Source organism: Melanostigma gelatinosum, assembly GCF_949748355.1.
Source record: "Melanostigma gelatinosum genome assembly, chromosome: 11".
NCBI classification, from domain to species: Eukaryota; Metazoa; Chordata; class Actinopteri; order Perciformes; family Zoarcidae; genus Melanostigma; species Melanostigma gelatinosum.
The window spans coordinates 4,501,856-4,528,411 of record NC_136644.1 but is presented as its reverse complement, the minus strand read 5'-3'; the positions used below and the strand labels follow the sequence as shown (position 1 = coordinate 4,528,411).

General features: G+C 41.5%; 2 protein-coding genes across 2 annotated transcripts in view; both read left to right on the top strand.

The window, feature by feature from the left end:
* Positions 1-16,107, top strand: part of LOC306784161 (zeta-sarcoglycan-like) — a gene marked incomplete at both ends in the record, with an annotated part of 259,793 nt that extends 243,686 nt beyond the window's left edge. The window contains one exon of the mRNA XM_079278014.1: positions 15,901-16,107. Within this exon, the coding sequence (XP_079134140.1) occupies positions 15,901-16,107 (207 nt within the window). The remainder of the gene's footprint in view (positions 1-15,900) is intronic.
* Positions 16,108-23,391: 7,284 nt separating this feature from the next.
* LOC306784561 (CMRF35-like molecule 5) lies at positions 23,392-24,844 on the top strand (the record flags this gene model as incomplete). Its single annotated transcript, XM_079278595.1, has 4 exons — positions 23,392-23,424; positions 23,652-23,984; positions 24,089-24,268; positions 24,684-24,844. Exons 2-4 carry the CDS (start codon positions 23,669-23,671, stop codon positions 24,842-24,844), a joined length of 657 nt encoding a protein of 218 aa, XP_079134721.1. The 5' UTR covers positions 23,392-23,424; positions 23,652-23,668.
* Positions 24,845-26,556: the final 1,712 nt, after the last annotated feature.

Below are 26,556 nucleotides of genomic sequence, written 5' to 3'. Positions count from 1 at the left end.
CTGTCTCACTTTTTCATGCACAGTGAGACATGTACAAACACGCACGCACACACACACACACTAATAGCAGAAGTCTCTGAAAACAACAGTCCTGCATTTCTCTTCTTCTTCTCTCCCATTTCCGAATCTCGTTTCCATCCCCAGGGCCTCACTTTTGACAAGTACACAACTTCATCCATGTGACCAGACACCAGGAGGTCTGAGCACACGGAGGTCACCAAACTCTCGAGACAGCTCTGGCATAGTGGTAACAAAATAATAAGACAGAATGTCAGACTAGATGGTGGAATTTTCAAATCTATAATTAATATATGCAGCCACGCAGAGTGGTATACAGAGGTGTGTAGCATAGAAAGTTCTAATTCTCTGAGGAAGTTGTACTAAATAAAATGAAATACTGAACACAAGTCCAGTCGAGTACTGTAATAAAACACAATTATGAAGTTTTTGTACTTAAGCATTGAACTGCAATTGAAATGAGATCCACCTTTAGCAGCTGCATCATTAAAGTGAGCACATTCGTGCATCAATAATTATAGTCCATTAGTCCAATTTATACCAAAATCTGAGTGAATATTAAATCATGATTGGCTGCAGTTTATCCATAGATCCCTGATAATGAACATTGAACAAACTAAATAGTTTCAATAGTTGGGACAATGCCATTGTTGGATAGCTCGTCTTGTTATTAAACACATTGTCAAATTGTGTTTACTGTGTGTCAACCATTCGCCATGTTATTAACTTTGATTCTCGCTAACATAACTTCCTGGTTCACAGCGGAGCCGAATGGTTCTGTCCGATGAGCCGACTGGAAATATCACGTTTCCAAGTCTTATCTGAGATGCATCCTATTTACTGGAGCAGTGAACAACGTTTACATTGCATAAGAGTCTTATGGGATTATAATGATTGTTCTAGTTACTAGCGAACCCCAAGGGTTTCCAGGGAAGCGGAGTGAAGGGCTTGTGAAAAAGATTTTGGTTGCAAAACGCATGAAAATGCCCTCCGATGTGTTCTATTATCAGAAATAAATGCTTTGCAGAGGCAACACTCCATGTCATCCAGTAATTCCTGATAATGGACGCTGCCTCGGGTGTTATTCCATATGACCCTGGAATGGGTCATTCTGCATAATAAGTACTGTTCTTTTTCTACTTTATCATATTTAAATAGTAATTGATACTGCTAATTGCCTTGAAAGAGGACAAAAAAGTACTTGAGGTCATATTATTGAATCCTCATTTCAATAATATGCACTGTAAGTTGCAGCTTTTGAGCCGGGTTGTAACACAGTTAGCTCACCAATAATACGTCAGGCAGATGAATATAATTTCACCAAAGCTGCAATCGATCAGTCAAAGTATTTTAGAATTTATTATTCTTACTCTCATATGCTTGTTAATCTCGTAATCATATTTTATTCAACATTACCTTAATGTGTGATGTAAAACCTTGTGACATGAATAAATCCAAAATGACAAGATCTGGGGTTTTTATTCATCATCCGCCATGAAGTACTCTGGAACCTTGAACCTGTGTGTTTATCTACTGGATGATTGCCAGAGTATCAAGGTTTTTAATCGAAATATAACTGCAGTCAAAGACTGTCAGAGGGGCAATACAAAAGGGAATAATCAATTTGAGGGAGAAATTGTGCAGGGGCAAGAAACAAAAAAAGTATTTGAACATACAATTTAGTAATTTCAGAGAGTGAGTTGTTATTTTGGGTCTGACTGCTGGCCAGTTGGGCCCTTTTTCCCTGGCACTGGATTCCTCCAGGTGCCACCGGATCCCTCACACATGCATGTGAAGGTGTGAATGTGTGTTGCTCTATTTGTGTTAGCCTTGTGATACAGTAGATTGGCAACCTAGTGCATGCTGGGACTCCTGCTGGCTGCGACCCTCAACAAGATAAGCTGTCCATAAAACAAACAAGTTAATGAATGGATTATTTATAAGTGCAAATTGATATTGGGCAAGGTTTTTATCCCGTTCTTTTGGTCTATGTCATGCACTTCCCTGATGGAGGGCAGACGTGCAATTACCTGCTCAGCAGTGCACATGACATGTTAAAGTGTGTCCTTGAGCCGGGCACAAAGGGTGCCATGTCAGAGAGACTGTTGTGATAATTTATGTTATTCCACATTATATCCATTGTGTATCATACCCATGGTACCCTTCTTGCATTGCGGCACGTGTGTCTATCGTATTGTTGTATTTTAGTGTCAAGGCAAAAAAATATTTTATTTATTTATTTAAACTTCCCCTCTTCCCACTCACCATGTCACTGCTTCTCTCGCATTCCCTATTACCTCTCTTCTTGTTATATCTCTATTGTCTACTTTGTTCCCTGACTCGTTTCACTCCTCACAACTCTCACCACCCTCCTTTCTATTCCTTTCTTTTATTATTTTGGAGTTCTCATCCCATTCCTCCTTTCTCTCCTTCTCAGCCTCTGAGTCCTTCATCTCTAAGTAACCCCAGCCTATCTAATTAACTTCCCACTGCCAGGGTTATACATCACTGTGGCTGTCACTTCCTAGGAAAAGGGGAGGGCGGGGGAGATTATGATTTGTTACCTCTTGTCTGTCATGTATTTCTTTCTCTCTGAAACTTCCATGTCTCTTTCTGTTCTTTGTTCATCTCTCTCTCTCTCTCTCGCTGTCATCCCTGCATAAATAGATGTCTCCTCATTGATGGTGAACAATAGCATGCAGCAGGGTGTAACAAGCATTGTGGCGTGAGACTTTTGCAAGGCTTTGAGACATTGAGGGAGCAACCTTGTCAGCCTTACTATGGCACCCGTTTCATATCCAATATAAAATAATAACAACAATATATCCTCTGTTCGCTAAGGTACAACTTAATAAGTGCCACAGGAAGCCTTGTCAGCATGTGTATGTGTGAGCTCGAGACTCCCATTAATGTGATTAACTAATACAATCAAACGATCATATTCAATTCAGACTTGATATGAATCTGTCTTTTAAACAGCAAAGAGTGAGAGCTCTGTCACGCTGCATCAACCAATAAAAACTTTACAAACACCAAATAAGAAGGACACACAGTATCTACTTTGCTTGGCACCACTCTGTATGAATTTAAAGTGTATGAGTCATTGCAAGTTGGTTACCCCACATTTGAACTTTTACAGTGTGCATTTAAAATATCTAATTCAACCAGAGCATCTTCTCTTACACTTTAGAGATCACATTGTTCTGTTAGATAAAAATAGTTCATATTTGATGTCATAATATTATATTTGCATTGCAAATGATTAGTCTCATTGTTTCCCATAACCATAACTGACCAAAGGAGGGCAACACTCTTTTAAAACCCTTTCCTCCTTCACTTCTCTCTGCAAAAGCACACCTTCAAATACAACAAACACACTTCGGCTTTGTATTGTGTTACAGGCGGGACAATTTTTAATGAATTTTGGCAAATCAACTTGTTTCTCTGGATTTCCCCCCAACTATTAAACTACTCTTATTCATATGGTTATTAACATAATAACTATAATCATAAAATACCAAAAAGATGATGTGATAATTACTCTAACAGTTGCTGCCAAACTGTGAAAGTTGCAGATGACACAACACTGTTACCATCGGCAGCAACACCACATCATTGCATTTATGTGTCACCAAGAAACATCAGAGTATCACCCCTCTGTCTCCCAAAACCAGCCTGTTTGTAATAAGTGGCCAAAATACCTACAAGCAGTACACCCCCAAAATAACCCAGCTTATTCAATTCAATTCAATTTATTTTTGTATAGCCCAAAATCACAAATAACTAATTTGCCTCAGAGGGCTTTACAATATGTACACATTTGACATCCTCTTGTCCCGGGACCCTCACATCGGAACAGGAAAAACTCCCCAAAAAAACCCTTTAACGGGGAGGAAAGAGGAAGAAACCTGTGGGAGAGCATAGAGGAGGGATCCCTCTCCCAGGATGGACAGAAGTGCAATGATGTCATGTGTAGAACAGGATAGTGATCAATAATGTGCATTAATGGTATCGGTAGTATGAAATAGTAATGTGAGTAATAATAAAAGTGATATTAGCAGTTGGAGTCAGCAGGGCCATGGTAGGAGGAAGGACCAGGGTCCAGATGAAACCATGCTCCATGGAAACCTGTGAGGAGAGGAAGCACAAGGACTCCGGGGAAGAGACAAAATCAGTAATGAGCATTAATGGGACATCAATGCATACAGACGGAGGTGAAGAAGAGGAGGAGAGAGGTGCTCAGTGTAGGAAGTCCCCCTGTAGTTTTTGCCTATACCAGTTTGTCCATGGGCCGGTCCAAGGCAAGCCAGAGCCAGCCCTAACTATAAGCACTATCAAAGAGGAAAGTCTTAAGCCTACTCTTAAATGTGGTGAGTGTGTCGGCCCCCCGGACTGAAACGGGAAGCTGGTTCCACAGAAGAGGAGCTTGATAACTGAAGGCTCTGGCTCCCATCCTGCTTTTTAAGACTCTATGAACCACAAGTAACCCTGAATCAATGGATCGCAGCAGTAGGGCAGTATGGTACTATAAGCTCTTTCAGATATGATGGAGCCTGACCAATTCGGGCTTTGTAGGTAAGTAAAAGGATTTTAAATTCTATTCTAGATTTTACAGGGAGCCAGTGCAGAGAAGCTAATACAGGAGTAATATGATCTCTCCTCTTAGTTCTTGTTAGTACACGAGCTGCAGCATTCTGGATCAACTGGAGAGATTTAAGAGACTTATTAGAGCAGCCTGAAAATAAGGAATTGCAGTAATCTAGTCTAGAGGTAACAAATGCATGAACTAATTTCTCTGCATCGCTTTGAGATAGGATGTGCCTGATTTTTGAAATATTATGGTCGGTGAAAAAAGGCAGTCCTAGAAATAAGTTTTATCTGAGAGTTGAAAGACAAATCCTGATCAAAGGTAACTCCAAGATTCTTGACGGTGCTGCTGGATGCCAGGCAACACTGAGAAACTATATCATTAGATAACTGATTTCGGAGGTGTTCTGGGCCGAGTAGAATAACTTCAGTTTTGTCTGAGTTTAACATCAGGAAGTTGCAGGTCATGCAGGTTTTTATGTCCTTAAGACATGCTTGCAGTTTAGCAAGCTGGTTGGTTTCATCTGGTTTGATCGATATATATAATTGAGTATCATCTGCATAACAATGAAAGGTTATAGAGTGTTTTCTAATAATATTGCCTAAAGGAAGCATATATAAGGTGAACAAGATTGGTCCAAGCACAGAACCTTGTGGAACTCCATAACTGACGTTGGTCTTCATCGAGGCTTCATCATTTACATGAACAAACTGAGATCGATCCGATAAATAGGATCCAAACCAGTTCAGTGCGGCTCCTTTGATGCCAATATAATGTTCCAGTCTCTGCAACAGGATGCAGTGGTCTATAGTGTCGAACGCAGCACTAAGGTCTAACAGGACAAGAACAGAGACGAGTCCTTTGTCTGATGCGATTAGAAGGTCATTAGTTATTTTTACCAGAGCTGTCTCTGTGCTATGATGCTTTCTAAATCCTGACTGAAAATCCTCAAATAAACTATCGTTACACAGAAAGTCACACAACTGATTTGCAACTGCTTTCTCAAGGATCTTAGAGAGGAAGGGAAGGTTAGAGATCGATCTATAGTTGGCCAACACCTCTGGATCCAGAGTGGGCTTCTTAAGAAGAGGTTTAATCACAGCTACTTTAAAGGACTGTGGTACATGACCTGTTACTAAAGACAGGTTGATGATATCTAATAAAGTTGTGCTAATTAATGGTAGCACTTCTTTAAGCAGCCTAGTCGGTATAGGGTCTAAGAGACAGGTGGAAGGTTTAGACGTAAAAATTGTTGAAGTCAGTTTGTCAAGGTCAATGGGAGTAAAGCCATCTAAACATATATCAGGGTTTACAGCTGTTTCTAAGGTTACTCTATTTGTGGAAAGATCGGTCGAGGGCAGGAGATTATTAATGTTCTCTCGAATAATTATAATCTTATCATTAAAGAAGTTCATGAAGTCATTGCTACTGAGGTCTATAGGGATACTCTGCACAACAGAGCTGTGACTCTCTGTCAGCCTGGCTACAGTGCTGAAGAGGAACCTGGGGTTGTTCTTATTTTTCTCTATTAACGATGAGTAATAAGCTGCTCTGGCATTACGGAGGGCCTTCTTATATGTCTTAAGACTGTCTCGCCAGAGTAACCGAGATTCTTCCAAGTTAGTGGAACGCCATGTTCTTTCAAGTTTTCGCGATGTTTGCTTTAATTTGCGGGTTTCAGGGTTATACCATGGAGCGAATCTCCTTTGTTTTACCAACTTCTTTTTTAAAGGAGCAATAGAGTCTAGTGTCCTTCTCAGTGAGCTTGTAGCACTGTCGACAAGATGATCAATCTGGGTAGGACTAAAGTTAGCACAGGAGTCCTCTGTTATATTGAAGCATGGTATTGAGTTAAATACAGACGGAATCGCTTCTTTAAATTGAGCTACGGCACCATCAGATAGACATCTAGTGTAGTAACTCTTGCTTAACGGTGTACACTCCGTTAGTAAGAATTCAAAGGTTATTAGATAATGGTCCGATAGAAGAGGGTTCTGTGGATAGACTATTAAATCTTCTATGTTAATGCCATAAGTCAGAACCAGGTCGAGAGTGTGGTTAAAACAGTGAGTGGGTTTCTGTACATTCTGACAGAAACCAATCGAATCTAATAATGAGATGAATGCAGTACTGAGGCTATTGTTCTCGACATCCACATGAATATTAAAGTCACCTACGATAATTATTTTATCTGTTTTAAGGACGAGACTTGATAAAAACTGAGAAAATTCCGATAAAAATTCAGAATACGGACCTGGGGCCCGGTACACTATAACAAATAGAACTGGCTGTTATCCAAATAGCGTTCCTTTTCGTCCATTCTCATGTAAGCTTTCCCCTCACCGCTGACACCATCAAATGAACAGAGGAGAGCGGATGAAGGGAGGATAGGAGGAGGATCGGAGGTGGAGGAGGATGGCAGAAAATAGATGTTTCTGTCGATTTTGCAGGAGAAAATAAAGGCGGGCATGGACAGCGAGGCTTAAAACCAAATCAATGTTGTCAGCAGCTGGCACTTAAGAAGGGGCCATTAAAGTTTAAAAAGTTTGGAAAGCAGCGCTGGAATTAGGGCCAAATGGGTTAGAGGTAGGGGAGCGCTGGCTTCCATTAAAATCAAAGCCAACGAGAGCTGACAGATCCTCTCAGGATTTCTGCATTTTTTTTGATCAAACTAGAACATGGATCCTACATTTGCTGAAAATCAAGTTTCCTGCCAGCACATTGATTTTACAGATTGCATAACTTGTCTGACTAAAGTCACTGAAGTTTACTTTTATTTCCACTGATGGCACAGAGTATCTGTTGGATTACAGCCTGATTATGAAACAGAATGCTTGTCATGGGGTTAGAGATCTAACGGTCTCTTCCTCAATACACTTATAGTGTGGGAAAGGCTGCATATGCAGTCAAGCAGAAAAGGTCGTTGCAGTGGGATAAACTAGAGCACCAATTAGTGTGCAAAATGGTTCCATTTTGATGTTTTGTTTGCCGTTTGTTGAGAAGCAGACAGCACAGCAATGCTCTCCGGGGAGTGGTACTAAGACACACTCAGCAAATACTGACATAAATGCCCTCCAGTCGGCCACATTGGTTCCAACAGTGGTAGTTTGTGGTTTTACTGGGAAGCCGGGAAGAGTATTTATGCAGGCCAGAGATGATTCTGTCTCGTTCTGATGACAGTACATGTCTGGGGACTACTAGTTAAAATGTTGGTAGAGGTGGTGGCAAAATTCACTACTGAGAGAACCATATCCAGTCAAAAACATGTATTATCCCTAAATGTGCTGATTTATTGGTTACTTTTGCCTCTAGGTGCTGGGAGTTAGTCAACAAGGGGCCTGTTTCACAAAAGCAATACGTGCAGACCCTCATGCATGGGTCGTAAGAGGGAGTTTGTACCCTCTAAACTAGAAATTAGCATCCTTCTAAACCCCTAATGTATAGAGGAAAATATGAGATTATTGCTGTGGCCTCATGGGTGTTTTTTGGAGTTTCATTTCCTTTGACTCCGCACTTAAGGAGCCAGCCTCTCCAGCTATGGCTCGCCAGACAGTCTCTGTTAATAACAGCATTTGTTCCTAAGTTGCGGGTTGTAGAGGTGCAGGTATTTTCTCACCTAGAGACGAGCGGATGGTACGGTAGTCGGGATGTGCTTATCAAAGCAGTGAGTCTAAATATGATGCAGCATTTGTGAGATAGTTATGCTGGAATACAGGACAGCAGCGTATCCCTCACGGGGTTGGAAGCTGATATGTAGGTGTGCCGAAAAAAATACAGAGTCAGGCCAAAGTCAGCCTCATTCTGAAGTAAACAATAGTAAATAAATGGCTCTAACATACACTGTTACACCATATAAAAGGAAACAATGTGTGTTACCAAAGGCTTGACAGCATTGAACGACCCTTATTCATGTTTGCATCCTTGTGTTCATGATATGCTCGAGTTTTCTTGGCTCTGCTGCTGACTGCAGCGAGGTGAAGTCGGGTTAACCATGGAAACTTTTAAGAAAGTTAGGTTGCCATGGAGTTTTATTGTTTGTTGACACAATGCTGGGATTTATTAAGATGCTGTAGCCTGGAGGTGTTATTGGGCTGGTACATTGGGACTAGCCATTTTTATTTTTATTTTTATTTTTATTTTTTGCTGCTGCTTGTTGTTTTACCTGCGGGGTAAGGCAGGATGGTCAGTGAATTGGAATGCTGGCAGGGGGTAACTCCCTGCCATACAGTACACCCTGATGCTGTTGAAGCCTCGCAAATACATAAACACACACACATATACACAAAAACACACATCTATATATATGTATATGTATATATGTATATCAGTGGTGGGCCGTCAGGGCCAGCTGAGCCTTCTCTGCTGGCCTAAACAGAATCACAAAGTTATAGCTATTTTATCATTTAATAATTGTTCACAAACACACTACATGTATTATAATTTGTTGGTGTTCGCCGGCCGGCCAGTCGCGGTGTGAGCACTAACACAAATGGATGCAATACACTGAATGTATACACACATACATAGTGTAAGCTACATTCTCACACACACACACACACACACCTCAAACACCTTAAAATACAGGTATGAACGTATACGCACAGATAAACACACACACACACACACACACACACACACACACAGAGTGCACTCACTGCACACCAGCCCCCTCCTCTCTCAGTCTCTCTAGAGCTTCTCTGTTTACATTCAAAACTTGTTTTCATCATCCAACTCCACTCTTTGAGAGTCTGCATCTTCAGTATGTGTGAGTGTGTGTGAGTGTGTGTGTGTGTGTTCAGAAGAGATAGATAAAAGATTAACAGATGCCAATAGCTGGGAGAAGTGGATGTTTTTCAAAAGGTGTGATTAATGTTGGAAAATTCATGAGCCTATACGTTACAGTGCCCGAGGCTATCTTCATAGATGTGTGTGTGTGTGTGTGTGTGTTATCCGTCACTCTGATCCGTCTCAGTCTTTCGTTGTGTGTGGGAGCGTTATCTGTTTTTCTCTCTCTCTTTTTTTGTGTTACCGTCTATCACAGCACGTGTTTGTGTTCTTGTTTTTCTGCGGCTGCTTCTCTGTCTGTGTGTTCTTGTGTGTGTCTATGCATTTATCTGTGTCTGCACTTGTGTGTGTGCGTGTGGTACAGTAGAGCAGACTGATAGCGCTTTATGTCCCCGCTACATCTGGGTCACTACACTCTCAGTCTCTCTCCAGCCTCTGTCATTTAGTCCATTGTCAGCTCCCATTCCAACAGCTGTCCATTCCACAGGCCTAATGGTCTGTGTAATACACTCAGATAGCTTCACAACCTCCCACCTATTTGTGTTGTTGGAGCAAGTGTGTGTGTGTGTGTGTGTGTGTGTGTGTGTGTGTGTGTGTGTGTGTGTGTGTTCCATATGTGGGTGCAGGGGGAGCAAGAGAGACAAAGAAGGAGAATGGGAGGCAAGGTGAGCAGCGGCTCGGCGAACTTGTGTGTTTGTGCTGGTGAAATTGTGCTGTTATTGTCCTTTTAACGTCAGTCACACCTCCGCTCCTCTAGTCCTCCACCCTCCCATTCAAAGACTTTAAAGTTCACACTTTCTAGTCCACTTTGGTTCCAGGTCAGTATAAGTTAAACTGCCGCAAGCCTCGAGTGGAGGAGTCTGACAACAGCAGCAACACAGTTGCATTCTTTCTTAGGGAATCACGCTTAAAACTGTGACCGTCCTTGAAGAGCTTTGTATATCAGTTCATTTAGATGACTTCACCCTTTATACATATTGTCATTATCCTGTCTTGGCTACTTTCGCCAAAGAAACTTCCACAAGGAATGATAGGAATGATATAAATGATATTTTGAGGCGATCTGTACAGTGGACATTTTCAACATATTTTTCGTCAGACAGATAAGATCGACAAGGTAACACCAGTTTAAAAAGATTCAAGGCAGTGCATCAACAAAGAACGTGTGCTTTTGTGTCCATTCCTTTAATACAATACAATTTGGCTTCAGCTCACACAGACATGCAAGAGCGAGCGTTGGTTACGTTGGTATTGAATGTTTTTAAACCGTGCTGGAAAACTGCTTTATCGCCGACTGACCCATGACTACAGTGCTACTGATACACTAGCATGGGTTGGGAACAAAAACAACGATGCAGTTAAGTGATGGTGTTTTGTGGGTAGTTGTTAATAATGAAATGAGACAAAACCGTGAGATGACTTTGCTTATGTTACAGTACACAATTACAACTGCTGCATAGAAAACAGCATGTGTCCTGGTTTATTTCCCAAGTGCATTTCTGACACATTTCTAACCCAGACTAGACTCACTACTCTCGGTCTCCTCCTGAACACATCCATTCTCCTTTCTCCATCTAAACCTCCTGGTCCCCCCCTCCCCCAAATACTCTGACCCTCGTATCTCCTCTGGTGTCTTTGTCCCCCCCACCTCCTGCCCGCCTTTCATCCCAGGAAAAGCTCCTCCTTCCCCTCATCTCTCGCCGCACATTTGCCTCCGACCCTCTTTGTTCCTCGGCTGTGCCAGAGGAAATCATCCATGAAAAATGTTTTGACCCTCCGTAATTGTCGTTTCCGCATGTTTCCCATCTCCTTGACGCCAGAGCCGCGTGCTGTGCTAAACTGATGTTGGAGAGAGATGAGCTCTGCCACGGATACAGGCTGCATTCATCCACTCTGACTTTTACATGAATGCAAATACATAAGGGACACATAAACATAGAAACAGGCATGTCCTCAGACACACAATTCCTCAATATGTAAGCAGGAGTGGACAAGGTATTATGAGCACCTCCATACGTAAAGTGTCTTGGCATGTAGCCAAGGCCAATGTCATAACGGATGTAAGACACCAGGTTAACGCGCTCCAGAGCCATCTGTGTTGTAAACTGCTGCTAATGATTGAATACAAAGTATGTGAAGAACATGTGAAAGTGCTCGCCTCATATGTGAATTCAATGTATTTCGCTCCTGGCCGGTAGCACCTTAAAGTATTTCAAAAGACAAAACATAAACGTGTCGATAGAGCCGGCTCCTTTGATTTGCTCACACGCGAGGGATATAGGAGGACATTGGTATAATCAGTGTAATCTTACAGACACATGCACACGCACACATGCAGATACAATGCAGGCATGTCGCCGAATATGTGTAAAACTATGCACTCAACAACACGCGTCCTTCATGCCTACTCACAAACACTGTTACACACACACACAGACACATGTCCTTACACGCAGACTCTCTCTCCTCACACATCCACGTGAACATGCTGCTAACGGGCCAACCTCATACTTACTGACACTTTCATTTGGGATAAATGTCAGCGCTAATCTGACCTTAAGCTACAACAAATGACTTCCACCTCCTCTACTTCCCTTCCCTCTCTCCATCTGTCGGCCATCCACCACCTCTCCTTTACTGCCCTTATTGCCTAGCCTCCATCAATTTCTCTCTCTCTCTCTCTCTTGCTCTCTCTCTCTCTCTCTCTCTCTCTCTCTCTCCAAACGCCTTCCTCTCACCTCCCAGCTCCTTTCTATCTAGGTCTTCTTCACTTCATCCCGCCCTGTAAGTCTCTCATCTCTACATGCTAATTGCCTTCTCCTCTTAACAGTCTCATAAAAAGCAGCCTCTCTTCCCCCTCCCCCCCCCCCACCTTGTTTGTCTCTCCATCAATCCCTCGTCTCCATCGCCTCTTCCTTCACCTTTACTGTACTCTCTACCCTCCCTCCCTCATTTCTCTGTTCACCTCCCCTCAGTTTGTTTTCGCGATGTTTCCAATGTTATAGAATAAGTAAGTTCATTGGCGTTTCCTCAAGTAAGCGTGCACCTATCTGTCTATCTGTCTTCATTCTCCCATCCTGGTCGCCATGCCCAAGTTCATTTTAGGTTTCCATTGCTGTGGCGAGCAGGCTGTTAGAAGGAGATTTGGGTTATGTTGCCAACAGCCTCGCTCCTGTTAGGCTATGAACCCTGGCAGCTTTTACCGGGGAGCCAAAGGGAAGATGACAGGTGTGCACCAGGGACCTGTTAAAGGAAAACCTTGGCATTCAGAGAAGGTGTGTTATTTTCCCTTGACCAGCACATGGCGCGATAAGTGGACATATTCGTTTTTCACTTGCTCCGAAAGACTCTTGTTGTCATTGTTACTCTTATTAAAACTAATGGGCATGGCGGGCTAATGAGATAGCTGCACACAGTAGATTTAAAGAGGCTCACCATTCTTCCTCTTTTTTTTTTGCATAACCTGAAACAAAAGCCCCAAAACAGGACTGGTGTGAATATAATGCACAAGTAAGCAGCTTTCTTTAGAGTAACATGAGCTTTGTGTTATTTCCAGTTGTTAGTGGACAGCTCTAGAATCATTCTTGTGTCTCTTTAAGAACTGAAGGATTATATTTTCATCCTTTTTGTCTGGGAGGAATCATTAATTTCTTGATAAAAAAAGTATAGGTGTAGGGAACGACCGAATTCACGGGGCCCCTTTAAGGAAAGGGGCGTAACCCTGGTGACAGGGGGGGTTAAAGGGTGGCAGGAAGTGAATGTGTGTATGTTTTGTATGGATGGAAATAAACGGCCACATGGTGCAGCCAAAGGGAATACTCGCCTCCTTGTTTGTTTCCACGCACCTACAATAGTACATATAACAAATATAAGGACAGTTCCAATATTTGTCAGCCCTGGGTGTTATTCTCATTGGTAATTGTACCACTAGGGCTGTTGTGCTTACAATCAAATGAAGTGATGTGACGAGGAGACAAACGATGCTTTGAATAGGATTCATTTCCCCGAGGAGACGTTCAGTGATTTCAATACTGCATGCTCTGTTTGGTTACGTTGCCCGTCTGGGGAGCATATTTATACAGCAACATTCAAAATGTAGGATTAGCAACTGCTAACATCGCACATCTTCAATTCTATTAAAATTGTCATACCTTTAATCTACAGGGTAAAACAAGTGTGGGCTAGGCCTTTTCCTGATCATTTAATTCCAATCAATCAGCCAACGAATGAATCGACTTAATGTCTCACCGCTAATACATTTAGAACGCTGAACACAGGGAAGCAAATGGGAATTGAAGGAGATCCGGACAGTTTCGATATCTCACCGAGTGAACGACTCCGAGCTATTGAGGATGGAACCATCTTTAAGTTCACTTCAGTCTGTTACCTGTTATCTGTTTCCAGGTTAATGGCTAACATATGTACAGTACTGTGTGTGTGTGTGTGGGGGGGGGGGGGGGGTGTACTGTATATGTGGATGTTGTTTATACAGATCGAGATGTGCCCCGACATCCAATGTGGAATCATTAGTTATACTAATCGGTTCCTTGCTCTGAGGGTATCTGAATCCCTCATTGCTCTCCTCTTTTTTTTCCTTTCTTTCCTTCATCTTATCTCACTCTCTCTTTATGTCCCCCATCTTCTTCCAGCCACTTCGGATGTGACATTTTCTCTCCGTCACCCTTTCGTCTGACTCCGTCTCATTCCTCTCTTTTCCCTCTGTCTTTTTGCACTCATAGCTTTTTCACTTCCCCTCTCCTCATTTCTGAAATGAAGAACATAAATGATGGGGATACAGATGTCTGCTGAGATTGCCGCCTGGCCTTAGAGAGAGTGTGTGTGTGTGTGTGTGTGTGTGTGTGTGTGTGTGTGTGTGTGTGTGTGTGTGTGTGTGTGTGTGTGTGTGTGTGTGTGTGTGTGTGTGTGAAAGGGAGAGAGAGAGAGAGAGAGATGGGAAGCAAGAGAGCAGTGCTTCCTTGACCATTGAAGATTGCAGAGTAAATAAATAAGCAGGCACAGCAGTCGATAGAAAGCAAGATTGTGTAATGATTCTCATATGGATCTCAGCTTGTATCAATCTAAATATGAGGAGTGGCCTGCAGGAATACAGGAAGACATGAGGGTCAGGAGGGATGGAGGCCGGTTAGACCATGCCAGTGCTACTCAGCTGGAATACTACTTACTCCAGGTTTGCAATTTCTCAAATGAATTGATCGTAATGCGATTCAACACAAATTAGTTTAGTAACGTGTACCTTTTTAAAAATCATATCACATTAGTTTATTTAAAGAAGAACATTTTTTTGACATTATGCATAAGGCTCAAAATCTGATAAAATAACCACATTAACACCCTTCAGACAAAATTGTGGTTTAATGGCACCTATTAGATAAACCAGTAATCAAGGTCTGGGACCACAGTACAGTTTTCTACTTTGCCCACTCTGGCTGGTAATCCAGCCTTGCATCCTGTCGTCCATCCTTTTAGTTTTTTCCAAAGTTAGGGTTAGGTATAGGTTTTTCTACCTTCTGACCTTTTGTCATTCTTTGTGCATTGTAGGCATTTTTGTTGCACTAACGTAAGATAGACTTGACTGGGCACACATGCTGTGAAATAAATCTATTGGCCTCCATCAACAAGCAAACCCCTTCAACCGTCCTTCAGCCCAAACTGATTGAAACTCCTCCAAGTGAAGGTCTAGTTGCATTGGAAATCATTTAAGAAAATCCGTTTGCAACTTGTTGTTTTTTCCAAAGTCTGCGATAGCTGCACTCATACATTAAAGTCCAAATGCTGCAAAAATGGCCAAAGAGATACCTCGCCTTGTCCATGCAGATACACTAAAGGTGTCTTGTATTGAGTATTTTTAACTTAGTACTTTTATCTTGACACCAATAAGCTTACTGATTTTAATCTTGAAGATGGCGTCTTTTTCTCGCCAAATGTGTTGAGCGATCTCATCCGCTTGGCAGATTTTTAAAAAAACATAATAATAGATGGGATATTGCAGCAAATTAGCTGGTGTAAAAGGTGGCTTTCTTTGTAGTATGCACTTTTTCCTACTGCATGCTGTGCCCTTTCTTCCTGCGTCTGTTTGTCTTCCCCTCACTCCTCTCCCACTGATTCTCTTGCCTTTCTCTTCACCTATCTTGCTCTCTCGTTCACTCCCACTCTGCCTCTTCATCAAAAGAGTCCCGTTCTAAATAGAAATTCCCTCTCTGTCTCTGTAGATCTTTCTTGATGACAACCCCAGTCTACCACAGAGAGTATAGTCATCCCCTATGGCAACGTGCTCTCTCTTCCTCTGTATCCACAATCCCTGTTTCTTTTCATTCCCCCCCCCCCTTCTGTTTTTGTGTTATTTTAGGCACCAATACAATCCATGGGAGCAGTAACATCAACTTCTGTGTATCATTTTCATGTTTCACATATTATTTCATTGTCTTTTTTTCTTTTCTTTGTGTTCTCCAACCAAGTTTTTTAAAATAATTTTTCTTTTATGTCCACAGATCTTTCTAGACGCCAACACCATCAGGCTGGGCCGCATTCCCTTCGGCAGTGCTGTGGACCCCCTGGAAGGGGCGGCAGCAGGTACCACCTACACCAAACAGACTGTGTATGAGCTTTGTGCCTGCGCTAACGGCAAACTCTACCTGTCCCCGGCTGAGAAAGGCTCTACCTGCCAAACCACAAGTAACTTTTGTCTCTGGAGCTGAAAGTGGGAGGTCAACAGACACTCGGGACATACGGACTATTAGAGTATGAAGCTAATGCTAGCCAACTGACTGAATCAACGTGGCTCAGGGCTTGGTGGGAACCCAATGCCAGCTAACAAACTGAATTAACATGGATTGTAGCATGGCGAGAAGTTCATGTCTGTTAACCAATCGAATTATATGGATTAGAGCTTGGCAGGATGCTAACGCTTGCTAAGAGACCAAAGTAACATGGACTGTGGCTTGGAGTAAAGCTGACGCCAGTAAAAGGACTGAATCAACATGGACTAGAGCTGGAGAAGAAGCTTTTGTCAGCTCCCTGTCCAAATTATTATGGAATGATCATGTTGTCAATGCCAGTCAGGAGGAAGGATGACTTGGTGGGAAGCAAAAGCCAAGGTTAGCTGGTGGATATGATGCTATGATGCTACTCATGGACATGGATCCACAGTCTCAGTCTGGGGCTCCCTCGTTGGCTTTCTTTGCCTTTGTTGAATTGCTGCCATGATGGTTTCTGAAAGTCACAAGGATTACATGAGGGGGGGGTTTCCTGAGAACAGCAAACTGTCTTACAATAAAAGTGAGTTGTGTGTTCAGTGTATGACCAAAACGTCCTGGAAAACATGCTCCGGCTTTTGTTAGGATCAACAGATGTGGTGATGGACTGCAAACGCGCCAGCAAGGACACGGACAAGGACTCAGTTAGCAAACAGACACCAGTGTGGACTTTGGTTGAGCCCTGCGGGTGACTAACAAATAAATCAGACAATGGTTTAGTCTAGTGGGAAGCTAAGGCTAGCTAATGGACCAATCTATACCAGAAAGGCCTTCCCCCTCCTCCCCCTCTAGTCTTTCAACCCAAACGTTGACGTGTGACCCTTCTGCATTAATCTGCGCCTGATAAAGAATATGCTCTCTGACACCACTTTTCATAGGATAACCAATGCAAATAATTGTGCTTCAACCTTGCATTTACCAGTTTTCCCGCCACTTGTTTTATATTTATTCACATCTACTTTTATTTTATTCGAGTCCTCTTTGTTTTCAGATACAAGATTTGACTTTATCTCTTTAAATTCTGTTGTTTTCCCTATAACATCCTCATAATCCTTTTTTCCTTCATGTTTTGCTGCGGCTCTCCTTTATCTCTCATCTGTGCTCTAGTTATTTGTTTCTGTCCATGCACCTACATGCATTGGACTGGTAAAGAAAACGTGCTTCTGCCGATCCACTCTCTTCCACTGGTCTGGTTAATAAGAAACCTTTTCAGTAACCATTAGTACCAGATTCAGGGTCTGCTCCCACAGACTCTCTGGAGTCCTTCTACGTGGGCTTATGATGCTTTCTCATCAGAGACATAAAGCAAATGGTATAAGAAGATGAAAGTGAGTTCAGTCTCACGTTTAATTGAGGCTCAGGTAGGTGCAAACCTGGCAGGCAGAGGCAGCAGTCAGGCGACGGCCAGACCAATTGTGGTCTTGTTATAGAGCGTTATACATCTTCATCCTGTGTTCCTTGACTGTCAGACTTTTCTCACTATTTTTGCATGACCTTTCTGCTCTTCTTGTCAAGCCCGCTTCCTTCTCAGTCATGTCAGTTTTCTGTGTCATTGAGAAACGTTTCTGCTCTTTGCTCTCTTTTTGTTCCTTCCTCCGTTCGTCTTTACTGCAGTATTTTTAACTCTCGATACTCCTTGGTTTTCCCTCTCTATACTCATTCCAGCTGTTGCATTTCTGAATGTTGTCTTTTCTTTTTGTCTTTTTTTCTCTCTTAGCCGTCACTCACCAAATGGCATGGTTATTATTTGCTATTTCTTCACTTGTTAAAAAGGCAATATGTAAGACAAAGCTGGAACTTTTGTTTAAAACATTTAAAGTAGGAACTAACACGATCAACGGAATGGGAAGAGGTGACAGTGTTGACGTCGTTGACGTTATGTCAAAGACGTCTATGCATTGTGTTCGAGATAGCGACTGTAAGTCAGCCTTTCCCGGACCATACTTTCTTGTAATACCACTTGTTCCTTGAGAATGAAGAAGTAGATCTCCCCCGAGGCTTGTCCACAACAAATCCATGGTCCCTGGTCATTTTATAGTTTTTTCGTTGGATTAAATTCAAACTGTCAGAAATAAGAAAATGACTCACACCCTCGCCTCATACATTCTGTCGCTACCGTGACACAGTGTACACCCAGCCCTCTCTGTCTCCTGGTGCCGTTGTCTTTTTTTGCTTTTTTTCCCACATCAGCAGGGAGGACAAAAACCTGAGTCGTTCCCTTGTCTCCTCCCCTCTGGACCCGAGCCAATAAACCAACCAGCCCCGTCTAGTGGAACAGTAAAGACTCGGATGGCTCAAGTAAACTACAGACCGCTGCCACACGTGACGATTATAAGACATGCAGTGTTATTTTGAGCGGCTCTCAGAGTTTCAGCACTTTGATTGAATTCTATGTATTCTTGCCCCGCCGTTAGTTAGTACTTGACTTTTTAAATCCAACTTCTGTCTGTAAATCTAGATTGTAATGACCCAATAGTAGAGGTGTAATGCTACCCCCTATTATTTTGGAGCAGGTGACTCTGTATTACATGTTGCAACTTTAATGTCCTTTTTCCATTCCAACTCAAATATCAGAATAAGTGTCCCTTCACTTTCACACTATGCCCCATTTCAACCAGGAAAAGTCAAGAAGGTCCAAAATAATATTCCAGGCGTTATTTTTGATATATTAAATCAGTCTCAGATGGGGGGGATCGGAGTGAATGGCCTCGAGCTGGCTAACCTAGCACCCAACCTTTGCGATGGCTGGAAATCAAAAGATTTGTGTGGCAGAAATCCCCCTGGAAGAAATCCTGGATGGATTTGTGTGTGGACTCGACTGGATTAAGGCCCTGAGGCGTACTTTCTTTCTTTTTTAAACAAAGTGATACACAGGTGCCTTTGCTGCTGTTGGTAAAAGCACATCACAGTCTAAACGTTCACACTACCCTCAGTGGAACATCTGCAAGTGACTCTGGAAAAACTATATATTTATCAATCTACCTATCTATTTACTTTTTGGACGTTTTCCTCCTCTTCTCTCCTGGTTTTGTAGAACTCTCAGTATATCCTGCTGAAAAAAGAACAACTCAATCCTGGTTTAAAGTTTAATTTTCTGATGTGTTCTCTTGTGGTTTTATTCTTGATAATAAAAAAGCACAAATTATGCCATGTATATAACAATACCAATAAAATAAAAAATAAAGTAATATTGTTTTTAATAGAGAATCTCTGGAGTCTTCAGTGTTGTGAAATTTGTAATTATCGCTTTTATGTTTCTTTTTTTCCCTGACGACTACGGCCCAACTTTGTATGTTACTATAAACTCTACATCATTTCACAATATGAAATGATGACGGAGAAGGGTCAGGGACTCAACTCTGATGCGGTAGGAAGGCGGGCAGGTCCAATCATTTCATTTCGGAAAAATAAAATGATTGGACAGGCTCCATTCAACCCTCAACAGCCAAAAGAAGTGAATGGGACTTTCAATAAATATAACAAGAAATGTTTTTGAAGATTAGCTCGGTTTAAGTGAGTCAGCAAAGACAAATATACTGAAATATTTAAGTTGTCCAAAAGAGTGTCAACATGATGAGTTCAGATAAGGGTTATGGAACTCCCTTTATGGTAATATTGCTCTCTGAATAGGCCAGTTTATTATTCTTAATAACAGGCTTTTACTTGTTTGATGGTTTTGTTTTGATTGTGGGATGCAGCAATCTTGACCTGATGGATGATTCAGCGTAGTACACAACCTCCTACCTTCTCTCTCACTGTGTCTCTTTTCTGGTAGCCATGGTCGTTCATCCAAACGCCTCACAAATGACTTTTTCTTTCCTTCTTCCTCCCTTCCTTGTATTGTCACTGTGTCTTTTGATATTATTTGACATGCAATAGTGATAATATCATTACATTCAGTATTACAGTTTACATTTCCTTTTAGAGGAGGAGGTTTGGATAGGTATTAATTCATCTTTACTATCACTTTGTTTATGTCAATGTTGCATGTTTTTATCCTCATATCCCACAGAACTAAAAACCCACTAGCACCCACTGACATGTGTCTTTCGTCTTCAGCGGGAAAGGTTACAATCTGCATTAATTCCCGAGACAAATGTCTATGCAGGAGTCACGGGTATTCATCGGCTCCAGCTCCAATCTGCAGCGATGGAGACGTGACACCCAAGTAGACACGATGAGTTCAGCCCGTTCTGCGGCGCTTTCTTTGTCTCAGCTGGAATAAAACAGAGCTATCATTAATGACACCCGAAACACCTGTGCTTTACCTACTGTGACAAGTCAAAATGTCAGCTGTGAAAAAGGCTTATTGAGCAGAACCACAGAGAGAGAGAGACAGCCACTGAATCGAATATGGGACAACACCCACTTGGTGGCCACGGCTGTGGGCAAATTAGATAATTCAACAGACTTAACTTGCGTATTTCTGGACTGTGGGAAGAAATCCAGTCCATCATTCAAAATCCAGACATAAAGAACAGGGGTTGGGGGCATGGACCATCACCCATAAGTAGTTCTAGTTTTCCAGCAGTACTATTACAGTGTAGACCCTGTGTTCCTCATTAGCCGTGACCAAAGGTCATTGCCTACTGGCATGGAATTTAGTAAAACCCATTGAATTCCCCTTACAACTACAGAGAACACTGGGAACATTGATTGTATTCAATATGCACATTCAATCTGATGAATTTTAAAACCAATGAATTGGCAAATTGGATGAGAACCACAGTATCCATTTCTAGTATTTTAAAGGTTTTTGCTGCAAAATCCATAGAGAGCTCATTCATCTCGTTCGCTCAGACAAATGAGACGAAACTGAATCTCTTAGTTAGCGAGGTGGACAAAGAGGCTTTCGTGGTTTATTAACATATAAAACCTACTAGCAAAGCTTTTTAAAGTACTCAAAACTTCCTCTGTGATAGTTACTGATACAGAAAATGTCTCCAGGACCACATTTTGCAGTGAGGATGCACACACAGACTCAAAATGTAAAAGCAATACCAGCATTGCTGTTGTGGCTGATAAGAAAGTGGGATGCTCATGACAGGAGCTTTCCTTTTCCTTACTATATTTTCCGTACTGCCCTTGGTGGTTATATTAGGTTAACAGATACCTGAACAGGTTGAACCAAAAGTATCTGCATTATCAGATACCACAGGGAAAACTTTGCTTAATAATAACTTAGATGAACCGACTTTCATTAAAATAGCCCAGTAAAGACGAATACTAAATCATTCAGGAAAGCTGAATTTGACTACCAAATGGATGCTAGCATAAGGCCCCCTTTAGGGGTTTCAACCATGCAGTGGTAAACTACTAAAATGACCACTTCTAGAATAATATATAGGGAAAAGACTTTGTATTTTTGTGAAGGAAAGAAACAGCACAGCAATGTGATGAATTCCTTTGGCACACTAATGTCTTCATTCTTCTGACTCACTAGTCCAGAATAAACAGTACAAATCGACGCATTATGCCTTTACGTGTAAGACAGTATTACAGTGGTTGACTCATTGTGTTCCAGTGTCAAATGGCAGCATTCACATGAGCTGCCCTGACAATCCGTTGCTTATCTGTGACACCACTGCACACACACACACACACACACAAAGGCCCAGCATTGTCAGTGGATGATGAAAGTGTGTGTTTGAACGACGAGCGCCGCAAAGGACGGCGATAATATTCTTTCATTTCCTCCTTGCTTGTTGAGACGCATTACCGAGGAGAGGAGAATGGTTCGGTTAATCACGACTATGAGAGAAGAAAGGAGGGAACGGCAGGTGGAAATGGAAAAGGGGAGGAATGACGGTGGAGAGGCGGCGGTGAGATAAGGTCCTCTGTTTCCATGAATGGCCAACACATTTTCGGCCGTTTCATCGTCGGTAAGTGTTGCGAGGCCTGACGTCAGTCATGGACCGCTTCGATCTGCTTCTCTAATCCTTCATACCTGCTGTAGCACAGTCTCATAAAGCAGAGGAGAGCACAAACTGGCTAACCTAAGAGATAAAGTGGAAGGACAAAGTGTCCCAATGTGGTCTCGAATATGCAAAGCGTAAATGTGTGATTTTGTGGCTCCCCAGGCATGTCACAAAGGGCTGTTTTATCTTCCTCTCAGCCTGCATACCATGTTCCCCGTGCATCCTTGTTCATGCATCAACGGCTCCCTATTAGTCACAGTTCTGCTTATTGTTGTGTTTGATTAACTTTGATGTTTCATGTTAGCAAGCAATGCTGTAATGGGGAAAAAAGTTCATCAATGCATGAATTGATGTCTACCAGAAATAATGCTGTTGACACTACTGTAGCATTTTTGTTTGATTATACAGAGAAAGAATTACAGAAATCTGAATTTTGGTTCCAAAAAATATGTAATCATGTTGGCTCCAGAACCCTGGCCTTATAGACGAGGATAGTACAGAGTGAAGTATGGTGGCCCGGAGGGAGTTCAGTGATGTGGAGAGGAAATACAAGTTTAAAGTGTCCTGATGATCTGTGTGATCTACTGCTGCAGCCGGATGTTACAGTCCGTGTCCTGTACTCGTGCTGAAAGAAAGTCGATGGGTAGAGCAAGTTAGTGAAGTCATTCCCTTTGTTTCCTTTGGTTTATTCCCATCATCCCGAGTGTCACTGCATCCTCAGCAGGATAACCAAAACTAACATGCATTGTTCCTTTTGCAAAGTTTAATAATGTGGTCGTGCTCTACAAAAAAGGTGTTCCTCGTAGGTCGTGAGAACTCAAAACCAAGTATAATGGTCCAGTGCTTTTATTTACTTTGAATTGGAATTACATGTGACGGCAGAAAGAAAATGCAAAGTTTGCGACGATTCTTCAAAAGACTGCTTTTTATTTTAGTTGGTGCGTCTTGAGCTGCAAACTCATGCACACTTAGTTTTTGTGCCATTGTGTTTTTAAGTGCCAAATTGTCAGCCATGAACATATTTTACATTTAAATATTGCACTTTTCTTTGCTATCTGTTCAAATTCTGAATTAATATGTTTTTTTTCTTTTTTATTTGTATAGTTATTGGTTTTGTGCACACTAACATAGTCTTACACATTACACTGTATGCTTTGTGTCAGTGTGAGTATGAGTGTGTGTGTGTGTGTGTGTTCGGGGGAGGGGAAGAGTAGCAACTAATGACAGGAAGGGGAAGTGAAGGTGAGCTGTAAAGACTGTGTTGACTGATGATACTTGTTCTCTTGTACTCTTGTCATTTTCACGATGATACAAATCTATGCATACACTTGTCTTCTTTCTGGTGAGTTATTTTTTTTCTGTATTTCAACCTACTGTAGCTTGTGTGTAAATGCTGTAGCTGTTGGATGAAATATGTGTTTTTTATTTTGCTAAATGAGCCATTTGGTGGTCTTTTTTTTTTAAAGTGAAGTTTTGCCATCACAAATAGTAAAAATGGACCAATTTTAAAAGAAATGTACATAGACACTATGACAGTGGCAAAAATGTTTCCTTTATTTCCACTTGTAGCTCTGAGTCTTGTGGAGATGAAGCCTCTGTACATAAACGGTCGTGTTGGGGAAAGTGTGACGATCAAATGCTCAGACTGGGATGCTTGGACTAATGTAAAAGAGAATGTGAAGTACTTTTGTGACAGTCCATGCTCGGAAGACCATCACATCATCGTCAAAGCAGCATATGGAGACACTACATATAAAAACAGACTAAAGTTACAAAACGAAGGAAAAAGCTTGTTTGTGACCTTCATGGATCTCCAAAAGTCAGACTCCAAAACATACTTTTGTGGGACGAAGAGATTCGGCTATGATTCACTGATAAAGGTGATTCTTAACGTCACAGAAGGTAAGTTTACTCTCTTAATTTTCGCATTAAGAAAACACTCCTTTGCCCGAAAGTAATAACTTTCCAAATTGTTGATAGATTAATACCGTGTCTGTTATTTTAAGCTCACTCCCCCAGTCCCAAGACGACTCCAAAAACAGTCACCGTTGGTTCCACTCTCTCATTTGCAGTTACACACAGCTCCACGATGTCTTCAAACATTTCAGATATTATCACTGAAATGTCGTCAAACACGACCCTCAATACAACAACAGCTACTGCATCAGCAACACCAGGATCTGATAGTGAGTGCACTCATCTGAACCATATAACATATTTAAATACATTTACTGCATATATTTAAATGTTAATTGGAGTTGCAAATCACAAGTATTCATATATATATATATATATATATATATATATATATATATATATACACACACACACACACACACACACACACACACACATATATACATACATACACTAGTCAATACAATCAGATACTCAGATACATTGCCAGTACTACTTTATTTCTGCCACCTTTATTTAAAATGATGCAGTCCATGCAACAACATATCAGTATTCACACATGCTGTGAAAAGCAAGTTTGTGATTATTAAAAGATTAATTTGTAGCAAAGAGGATAATGATGCTCAGTACCATAAGGTGTGATCAAACTTTTTTTTCCATCTGTCTTTCTCTTTCTTTGTCCAGGAAGTGTACCATATTTGATCAAAGGTGTCATCACCATAATAACCGTACTGATGGTCTTACTGAAGCTGATGAGCAAGACGATGAAACAGAAATTGCGTAAGACCCACAAATCGACCCACACCTTGCAAATATGTGTCAACAAACCTTCCACCAGACTATGAACAAATGATGTGCTCTGTTTACAGAAGTTGTGTCAAGTGCTGATACACAACATGAAGACACACAAGAGGTCAGTTTTGGTTCTGAAACCATGTGGCGGTCCAATGGTTTCTATACTTGCTTGAAGTACTTTCATATCCATTCCCTTAGCTTGTGTGGGGCTCAGGCATTTTCTCTCACAGCTCTGGCATTCTTTTCTCAGTTCTTACTTTAATGCCATTCAGGACAATTTGACAATGCTACAATAAACACAGAACACCTGGAATATCTGGTCTTTGAAAACCATTTTTAAAAGGATTATTGTCCCACGAAAAACACAAGACTAATGTTCCCCTGCAGTGGCATGAAGACAGAAGCTGCTTGTGGACAAAACATATTTTCAGCTGGGTGCTTATTGTGCACCTTTAAGGCTAATTTAGAAGTAACAGACAAGCCATCCAGTCCTCCCTTAACCCGAGCAGCCATTAGTCATCAGGTCAGAGTAATCAGACGCAAGGCTACCCAAATTAAAGGAGATTTTCCTCAACAGAAATATGTTGAAGTAAAACGATCTCAGAGTGTCTGGAAATGAACGGCGAAGGAGTTGGAAAGGGTTAACATTATGTTTCATGTCCAATATTATTACCGGACTGGTTTGGACTTTGAATCTGTTTTCTTCTAATTGTTATTATGATTACAAAATTAAGAACGCAGCGGGATTATGTGAAGGCTTTTATCATCAATCTGACACAAAGATTAGCATAAAATGATCTGGTCAAAATCTCACAGCAGTCTTGAAAATAATCATGTGGCATTTTCAGGCCCTGCATAGAGAACACAGTGTGCACCAGGTCTGTTTTCAGCACATAACACTCGTTATAACATGGCTATTCAATCCGCATTATGTGTTGAAGTAAGTGTGAAAGCTCAGAAAATCCTCTAAGTGGAGATCAATCTGACACTGTCAAAAACAAGTTGGTTTTCATTTGTTGTGTGTGTGCGATTTATTTTAACATCATAACTTTTTTTTTATTGTGTCGCAATTGGAGCGGGATTCAGAAATTTTTCAAATGTTATTGACTGTTAAGCATGTTTATGTGCTTTCCACCTTGTTTCAGTTTTGTTTCACACTCTTTACTGTCTCTTTTCTATTTCAAGGATGCTGAATATGATGAAATTAGACCTGAAGACCAGCCTGACTCAGACGTCCTCTACGCTAATTATTCCCACCACCCAGTCACTGAATTAGCAGCTGAGAGGGGTGATAGCTATTCAAACGATCTCTATTTGAATCTAGCTCCCAGGTTTGTGGTCAATAGGGGGGCGCTGTACTCTGTTGCTCAACTGCCCAAAGAGGAAGTTGAACCCACAGGGCAATGTGAATCAACTCAATCTGAGAGCAACCAAGATGACTCTCTCTACTCCCTGGCCCAGCTCCCACAAGCAAGCTGAAGGAGGCTACTGTGGTCAAAATGGATAAAAAGGAACTTTCTTAATCATTTTTATTCTATTTTTTATGGAAATGTAGAGATATCCTATAGTAATAGACAGGACAGGAAAGAGAAGGAAAGGATGAAATTAGATTCATATCCAGACACAATGTCACTGCTCTCTATCCTGTCACTAAGTCTGATTGCCATTGTCTGCTTTATGACTCCATTACTTTATGGAATTGGCATCATGTTAGCCAAAGGCACTCAGACAAAGAGTGCACACAGACTCATTATCACAGAAA